General features: G+C 29.8%; 1 protein-coding gene across 1 annotated transcript in view; it reads right to left on the bottom strand.

The window, feature by feature from the left end:
* LOC106470227 (DNA-directed RNA polymerase, mitochondrial-like) overlaps nt 1-9,788 on the bottom strand; it is a 29,219-nt gene extending 19,431 nt beyond the window's left edge. Inside the window, exons 1-7 of the mRNA XM_022398821.1 lie at nt 9,716-9,788; nt 6,983-7,118; nt 3,255-3,388; nt 2,364-2,464; nt 1,711-1,831; nt 1,129-1,218; nt 678-715 (exon numbers count right to left, since the gene is read on the bottom strand). Of these exons, the coding sequence (XP_022254529.1) occupies nt 678-715; nt 1,129-1,218; nt 1,711-1,831; nt 2,364-2,464; nt 3,255-3,388; nt 6,983-7,118; nt 9,716-9,778 (683 nt within the window). The 5' untranslated portion in view covers nt 9,779-9,788. The remainder of the gene's footprint in view (nt 1-677; nt 716-1,128; nt 1,219-1,710; nt 1,832-2,363; nt 2,465-3,254; nt 3,389-6,982; nt 7,119-9,715) is intronic.
* Between the last annotated feature and the right edge of the window lie 225 nt (nt 9,789-10,013).

Below are 10,013 nucleotides of genomic sequence, written 5' to 3'. Positions count from 1 at the left end.
TTCGATCAGATGATGATAAAACCTTGTCGAAACGTTGTACATTTGTTGTTATGTTAAACTTATATTAAATTTTTCTTCATTACCCATTCAAGCCATCTCCAAGCCTTATGTATATTCTGTATCTTCAGACACCTCTCCTATTCAGATTCATTGAACTATTCCAGTCAGTAGCTGGTTAGCTTTTCTTTGTTGTGAATTTTTTACTTTGATTTGTCATAATCATAAATGTTTATCAACTTTTTTGATGCTCTCATGGCCTTCTCATTTTATGTTCAATTTAATGTCTATTTGACTGATGACTCATTCTTTAGGAACATTAAGTACTTTTGGAGTTATAGTATGTACACCCATATATTAAAGTTTGATCTTCCTTTAAGTTAAATCCCGTGTGAAGCTGGTTTGACAGAAACACAACAGTAGATATATACTATCATTTGATCTTTCTTTAAGTCAATCCCATGTGAAGCTGGTTTGACAGAAACACAACAGTAGATATATATTATAGTTTGATCTTTCTTTAAGTCAGATCCCATGTGAAGCTGGTTTGACAGAAACACAACAGTAGATATATATTATAGTTTGATCTTTCTTTAAGTCAATCCCATGTGATTCTGCTTTAACAGAAACACAACAGTATACATACATTAAAATTTCATCTTCCTTTAACCCTTTACTACCTTGTAACTATGAACTTTAAGTTAGATCCCATGTGAAGCTGGTTTGACAGAAACACAACAGTAGATAAAGATCAAACTTTAATATATATCTACTGCTGTGTTTCTGTCAAACCAGCTTCACATGGGATCTAACTTAAAGAAAGATCAAACTTTAATATATATCTACTGTTGTGTTTCTGTCAAACCAGTTTCATTTCACTTAAATGATGAGTTCTCTCAATAAAGGAGATCTAAAACATACGTATTGGTGAATCTTTTCAGTTCCTAAACACTCACAATACAACATGCAAAGGTTTAATTATGACCTTTAACCTCTAGAAAAATATCACACCCATTATTCATCAAACATGCAGTCACTGACTTTTTAGGTCCACTTGTTCAAAGAGCCTAAATCATATTCCACAACAGTACATTACATGTATACATACATATAAATGGCAGAAGTTTAAACTTTACCTAAATGGTTGAAGTGAGGAGGACAGGGATACACCCGTCCTCTGAAGTCCATGTTGTGGGGAAACCAAAAAACTTTGTTTTCAAACTAATTAAAAACAAAACAGTAAAGGTTTGATGTAAGATCTCACTGAAGTGACAAATATAAATTACATATTTTAGAATAAATAATATAATTATATACATCACGCATCAACTTAGCTACGACGTAAAATTAATCCAAACCTTCCGACAAGTAATTTACCATGATCCTTTTTTAACAGTGTATGATTTTCTTTCAACATTTAAATTTTAAACTGCAGATATTTATTAAATTCACTGTGTCAACCAATAAGAATTGATGTATTTATGTCTATACATAACTTAATGTGTTCTTTAAGCATTCTTGAAAACTCTATATATTTTGGACCAACTGGTTTTTAATAACATATATCTGTACTACAAATTCTTCAAACATTCTAAATAGTAGAATAAAAATATTACTATTTCTAAAATACCAGCAAAATTCTATAACTTCTTGGTGTAAGTACAGCAGAGTTGATCAGTAACAAGAATAAAGATTTGTTTTTAGAAAACTTACATGTTTAGCAATAGAGAGTTTATAAAGAGCATCACACCACAAGCTATACATTTCTCCTCGTCTTCTTTTGATAGCTATCCGTTCTCTATTGATTCTAGCTTTCTCAGTCTTACTGAGGCCTCTACATTTGAAAAGTTTCAATCACAAATAAAAGATCACAAATCCAACAGAAAAATTAATTTAAGAGTTTCACTATGTTAACAATAAGTTGAAAAAAAAAAGACTGATACAATATATTACATTCTTAATACTCATTAGAAACTATTAACAACAAAAAGACATACCAAGAAAATATGATAGTTATATGCTTAACAACAACATATTCAAATATTTGTATTTTAACACACTACACCAGCATTTAAAAAAGTTTTAAAATTTATTATTATATATATATATATATATATCATAAATAATATATTGTACAAGACATGTTAAAACTAACATAAATTAATGTATTTGATCATCGAATTTATTCTGAAAATTATAAATTTAACTTGGAAGTGTTCCTCCTCAATCCTAAATAACAATGTAAAATTTATGCTGACTATTTTTATGTTGGCGAAAGATTGTTTATTTGCATTAATTCCTAACAAACTCTAAATATGTATGTATATATTTACTATATTGGTAATGCTAGGAACATGTAAACTTACGGTATAAGTTTTGGCATAGGTTCACACTCGGAAGGAGGTCTAGGGATACCCAGTTCTACGTTACCTTTATTTCGAAAAACTTCAATAATTAAATCCAATACCTGTGAACATTCAAAAATAAATATTCCTATAAGAATAAACTGAAAATTAACAGTTTACTTGTAAAATATAATTCAAACAGAAATACTTTAAATTAAATAAAGTGATTTTAATGTAACTATTATGATAAACATAAAAATAAAGCCTTGATTTTACAATTTCTTTCCACATATGTTGTTTATACAAGTATCTAACTTTAAAGAAAATTATTAACAAGAAACTCAAATCACAGAAACGAACCATTTAATCTGGATTTTCCAGTTTCTTCCCAGATATGCTTCAGAGAAAAATGGTAAATATTAAAGTGATTATCAAGCAACTAGAATCGCAAGTATAAGCACAACACCAGGTATTTCATGTTTTCTTCCTATACATGTTATCAAGAGATACACTAAAGGTTAAGTAAATCATTGTTAGAAAAAGAAGCAGAGGATCAGATTTCCAAGATTCTTTCCACACGTGTTGTAGAGAGAAATAAATATTGGTGGAATACTTTTTTTCTATGAATGAATAAATAAACTTTAAAAATAAATTTATAATTGTAACAACTGAAGCAAAAAAAATAAAAGCTACAAATATACAAGTATTTTAAAACCATGAAACGTTTGATGATAATTATCACAAAGACTTTTGACTTAACACTATTCTAGTAAAACTATATTATTTTATATAATTTGTTAACAGTGTAAATCAGAATTATAAGTATCTGCAGAACTGATGTATGGTAATTTTAATAAAAAATTATAACAGTTTCTACTTAACAGTTATTTAATGTTAAGTATATATACTTACAGGTTTATTGATAATCCATGGGCATAGTGCTAGCATGTTGAGAGAATCAAAACTAGGGTAGAGTTCTTGAACAGGTGTTTTCTCCAGCAGAAAACGTTGTTGTAGGGCCATGTCTGGCAATCTGATAAAAGATGCTAGATAGAAAGATACATAAAAGTTAATAAAGAGAAAAATAAAATGGATAATCATATAACAAACATATAAAACAACTAGTAGCCATAAAAACAGCAGTGATTCAAAGAGTTTGGTGAAAATCCTGATGGATAACATGAACAATATTTAATTATAACTGCTGAAGTAGAATATTTCATTAATAAAATTATGATGAATTAATTGTAACATAATCATATTAGACCTACAAGATAAAAGTGACAAAGAAAAACTTAACTGTCTAAATGGCACAAAAATAATGTTTTGATTTTGAATTATTTTTATTCAAGTTAAGCTTTTCCTACCTGAACTAGCCACTAATTCATCTATCCTAGTCTAGTAGAAACAATAAAAGTTTTGTGGTAACAACATAATGCAAAAGAATGCTAATTTTTTTCTAAATTATATACATAATCTCAAAACCAATATAATCAATAGAATTTTAAATGCTAGGCCTAATTTGTTCCTCAGAAGTTTCCAATTTTGGTCATCCATCACACAACAAGCCATACTTCTTAACTACTTATCAGTAACTAAATTTTTTATGCTTTCTTTGAACCATTACAAATGAATAAAATGTGATCTTTTGTTTCTACCTCTCTCTCCTTTAAGATCTGCAATATCCTGTATAAAATATTAAAGTACACAAGTGTTACTCCTTAATCTTCAATTGATTGGAAGGGTATAACATTTTTTGTAAAGTTATGATGCTAAAATACCCCCCCCCCAAAACAAATTCAACATCTTATTGCATATGATATGTGTTTTTATGGAAGAGATGGAGTACAAATTTACTGCAATGATATACTATGATTAAAACTTGTAGTATTTTCAAATGAAAAAGTTTCATCTCTAAAAGGTTAAAAGTTTTTATTTCTTCAATGATTTTAAGACTGCAGCATGCAAGGACTTTACAAAACTTAGTTCTTTTCAATAACTCCAGTTTAATTACAAACTAATAATCAAGATTATGTATTATACATTTCTTTCAATTCATATTGTGGGTTGAAAAAGAAAGTTTTGCATTATTTCAACAGTTAAATTTGGGGAATGTTTTTTTTTCTTGTAGGCATCTCCTGCCTTAAATTTGTTGGTTGTTATCAGGGTTCCACACCAAAAATTTCAATTACACAGATGAATTTTACATTAGAGTGCTGAGAGTTTAAGTGATTAAAGAATTTGTTAGTATGTTCATGGTTATGGAAGATTAAGAACGTACATACCTTTTGTAGAGTGTCGATATAACGACAGAAAAACTTGTTCACATGTGCTCATGGTGACAAAGAAAGATATTAGCTAGTGAATGTTCTAGCAATGAAACCATCACAATGCCATCTACTTGGTCATACAACTGACCATTTAAGACAAAGTGGTTTTCTTTTAAAGCAAGCTTTAGTAGTTGTGCAAGTTCCTGTTTGTTTAAGCCAGACCTCAGGCGATCATTACCGGGAAATGGTTTGTTAAGACAGATTTTTTATCATTTCTTCTAAAGGAATGATAGTAAACAGATATTCAATGTCAAAGCTTGCCATAATATATGGGTTAGCATCCAGAAATTGAGAAATTTCACAATTGAAAGAAAAGGAATTTCACAAAAAGAAAAATTATACAAGTTTCTACACACACACTTTGACTGTTCTTTGCCAAAATCATTCAAACAACACTTAGTCATCAAAATAATTATATCAAATAATATCCAATCACATTCCAAATTCTCTCTAACACTTGCTATTCCTTACCTTGGGAAACAAAGTCTCAGTGCCAAAACCCAACTCATTAAGCTACTCAAGTTTTTCTTCATATCAGTAACTTTTTAGAGCTAAAGACATTTTACCTTCACTCTAATGTTCAAAGATCGTATATAAATATAGATGTAAAGCCACCTACATAAGCAAGACTTCTCACCATTTGCAAATATGCACCTTGGAACACATGAGAGTTTCTAACAGAATTGGAATTAAACTTCAAACTTCACCTAACTCTCCCAAAGAAATACCATCACACTCCATTTCAATTCTAACTTATGGATGTAATGATCATGAACTGTTGACAAAAGGAAGTCTACATATCATAAATGAAAATCCAACTCTTGCTTTATTCAAGTAGTTCTCACTCTCTCTCTATATTGAATATTTTAAAATTTCCTGACACTATTGTATATTAGTAACTATACTAAAGAACATTCCTTTCAATTACTATCATAATTTTTGTCTCGTACCACCTGAGTGATATTTTTTCCTCCAGTGATTGTCCAATGGACTATTTGTGATAGCTGTTCATTTGAAAAGTTTTGGAGATGAAACTGGGTTATTGTTTTAAGTATTCAGGGTCACAAGCTGTCTCAGCTATATTCTTAAGTTTCTTATTATGACAGGGTCAAACTAGTACAAACTTCCATAAAATAGCCATTGATGTATATAACCTTTACCTGAGTAAGAAGAATAGTGCATGTTTATGACCTTTCAACACCAGGAGTACAAGGATGTAATTTTATCTATGTGCAGAATATTTACACAAAAATTACATGAATATACCTTACTACGATGTATTCTAAACTAAAGGTTGAAGGATGAAATTAACTGTAATACACATAATAACATAATGCTTGGGGCTAACAAGGGATCTACTGGTCCATCTAGACTGTCCAATCCTCTAAATTAAACTATTAAAAAACCCTCAAAGCCAGCCCTTATGATTCATATAGTTATCAAGCTTTATCTTAAACTCACTGCCTCCACAACACCAGAAAGCAACCCATTCCAAAGGCCAACCAACCTGTTAGAAAAATAAAACTGCCTAAGCTGAAAATGACTCCTACCCTGCCAAAATTTATATTTGTGTCCCATAGTCTTACTATTCTCACCATTTAGTAAGAAAAAAGATAATGCATTAACACTATCAATTTCCTGAACAATCTTAAACACCTCTAAGTCTTCTTTTTAAAAGAGAAAACAATTTCAGAGATCTCATTGCATGACAACCCCTCCATCCCAGGTACCATTCTATTAACCCTCCTCTCAACCCTTTCAAGTAATTCAATGTCTTACCTGAGCCCATGTCTGAACACAATACTCCAAATGTAGCCTAATCAGTGACTTGTACAATGAAATTATAACCTCTTTAGACTTGTATTCAGTATGCTATGTTTCAGGGACACTTTACTGAACCTGATGTATTTTTCTCTTGATTACTTGGTTTGCTATGTTTCAGGGATACTTTACTAAACCTGTTGTATTTTTCCCTTGATTGCTTGGTTTGCTATGTTTCAGGGACACTATACTAAACTTTTTGTATTTTTCCCGTGATTGCTTGGTTTGCTATGTTTCAGGGACACTATACTAAACTTGTTGTATTTTTACCTTGATTGCTGGGTTTGCTATGTTTCAGGGACACTTTACTAGACCTGTTGTATTTTTCCCTTGATTGCTTGGTTTGCCATGTTTCAGGGACACTTTACTAAAATTGTTGTAATTTTCCCTTGATTGCTAATGTCATATATATATATATATACAAGATTACATAAAAAAAGAGAAATAATTATGAAGGGTGTAGACATATATTACAATAAAAATTCTTACTCGGAGAGAGTAAATATCCCCCACTGCGTAACGAGGTCCAAGGCAGAGGAGGTGTCAACATAGGTATAACTCCAACATCAAAAATCAATTCTTCTCTTGCAGCTCCTCTGTATAACTTAGCTAAGATTGGGTGAGGCTAAAATAAAAACAACATGTAAACAATAAGAAGAATAAAAAGGAACATTTTATTTTATTTCAGAGTAATCTGGATACAAAACACAGGAAATGTGAAATACAAGTTATTTAACATGCTCAGACTCACACTAACAATAAAATTTAAGACAAATTGTACACAAAAATGTGTAAGTTTTTAAGATATTCAAAGACATTATTAATCTTTCTCTTTGCACCTAAAGTGTTTGATATCACTAGTATCATAGTTTCAGCTTGGCAACAGAATTGAAGTACCATTCATCATTTCTGTTGTAAAGGTAATCAACTGAGGGGCTGGTTACATGTAGTTTGCTTAATTCTGACTGTCATCAACCAAACATAAATACTTTTCAACCACCCTGATATCACTTGAATGCAGAACCCAGTTTTTTTAATATTGAAAAAATTAATGGTAATAACTTTGTACAAAGCTCAAGTAAATTGAAAGATTGAACACATTCTATATTTCTCAAAGACACACAATTGAAAGATTTTTCTACTGACATAAAAATGTGAAATAATAATAAAGATAATAACAAGTTTAACTGCTTTCAACATTTTAAAAACATATTTCATTGTGTGATGTTTCATAAATGTTTGTTAACAATTACACTAATGGAACAAAGGTGTTAACACTTCTCAAGTGACTATAGCTAACACTAATTATGTTAAAACTACCTAAAATGGTGTAAATTTTTATGTTTTTTTCTGGAGCCAAGTAATTATACACAATTTCTTATGATAAATCTCTCTTTTATGCCAATAACTGGGCTCTACAACAACGTGCAGATATCAGAAAAGCTGAAAATATACCTTTCTCTAAAAGATTACGATGTATTGAAGCCACTTACTAACTGAAGATACCAGTAAGAGGAATGACAAATTGGGCCTTTGTGAATTCTCCATACTGCATAGCCATATCAAATCATGAATAGTCCAGAAAATGTAAATTTCATTACCAAGCAAAGAATTAACATTTTAAAGGAAAAAAATCTGTTAGACAGGACCTTAATTTACGTTCTGAGGACCCTAACAGTGAAATTTTTTTAAGAAAATTAACAAAATTTATTACTTAAAGAGGAAAGTTAAAACTGATTATAAGAATTAAATTAGGTACTTCCAAACAAAAATATAATAAATAATCAAATGAACTAAACAGTGAAAAATGTTTCTAACATTTTAATACTGATTTTAACCATTTAAAATTTCTTACCATATTAACCAACAGTCAGAAAATCAAAAAACAAAAAGTCATTCACTCAATTTAAAATACAAATCTTAGAAATTTAATCAAAAAATGCAATCCAAATCAGGAAATAACAAACCTTAAAACGAAATGCTCTTGAACAACTCTGAAGAAACAACTATCAACATGTGTCATTAGAAGAAGACTAGATACAGTTATCTAGTTTACCCTTTACAAAAGCTTAAGGTTTCTTTGCTAGAAAAGGGTCATTCAAGGTGTGACATTCATTTCTAAAACCCATATTCTCAGCTTTTGATAACTTTTATAAAATAATTAGCTGACATACTTGTTCAACACACAGGAAAGGCATAGGAATCTCTCGAGTGGGGGTTGGAATAGGGCAGTCAGATCCAAACACTAAACCCTCCATTATCACTGTTCATGATTTGATGTCAGTTTAGTGGATCACTAGTTACAAGCAGACACACACACATACATACACAGACATCTGTAAAATCATAGTTTAAGTTTCTTTGTGGATCTGGATGAATGATTTCTTTGGTGAACATCACAATACTTTTTCTTTAGATGTAAAATCTGTTAATATTTTAGGTTTGTTACTAACACACTATATATCTAGTAATTTTATGAGTCCTTAAGTAGAAGGTTAATAAGTTACTAATTAAGTGTTACATTCATTTCAAAAATATTTACATATAATGTCATAAAATAATTGAGACAAACAGTTTATAGCATTTCTTAGGTTAAGGTGAATGCCATTAAATAGATTCACTGTTCCATTAATGTAATCATTGGTCCTTTAGCCTCACAGTCTCTGTACTTAAAGTGGACTTATGTCCAAAACAATACATAATATTTCAATATTAAGCAATTACAGCAATTAAATTCATTATTATTTAACGTTATTTCTATAAATCTAAAACATAAAAACTATGCACAATCTTTTTGACAAATTTTTCGTATATATACATGGTGGAAGTCAAAAATCCTTAGTTCAATATGAGGAAAGTGATTATTTGGTACTTGTATTACATTCTATTATAATAACATGGTTTTTAATTTTGTACCTGACTAATCTGTTTTTAAAATAAATAAAATATTTCAAACCAATTTTATTATGGGTGAAAACATCTCACTTTGACAGCTCAAACACTTTCAGAAGGTTGAATTACCTTCTTGAGGGGGTGGACTGGGAATGAGTAGGAGTTACTGATCTTAAGTGTATCTGTAGTACAGCAAGTCACTACGACAACTCTTTTGAAAGTAAATTTAAGAAATGCCTAACATATATGATTAACATAAAGATGAAGATTTTTGTCATGTATTCAATCATCATCAACAATAAACCTTAATTTTAATCTTCACTCACTCACCTTTATTTCTTCCTTTGTATGAACACCTGTATTTCTAAACATATTGTAAAAAGCAGGAGTCATCTTTCTAGATAAAAAAAAACTAACTTTAAGTTTTCTAAAAAAATATAACTAAATTTAGAAAACAAATAGAACATGCATACATAATAAATAACCTTAACAACTGGTACATTTACAAATATTAGAGTTTGCCTTTTGTTAGAATCACTCTTCCAGCAAACTCAAAGTAAGCAAACAGTATGTGTTTTGTTATCATAAATTCATTTCTGCCATAAGACTACATGAACATTATTATAAT

The sequence above is a fragment of the Limulus polyphemus genome, unplaced genomic scaffold (genome assembly GCF_000517525.1).
Source record: "Limulus polyphemus unplaced genomic scaffold, Limulus_polyphemus-2.1.2 Scaffold3889, whole genome shotgun sequence".
Classification (NCBI taxonomy): Eukaryota; Metazoa; Arthropoda; class Merostomata; order Xiphosura; family Limulidae; genus Limulus; species Limulus polyphemus.
The sequence above is the reverse complement of the archived record's forward strand: the minus strand, read 5'-3'. Positions and strand labels throughout refer to the sequence as shown.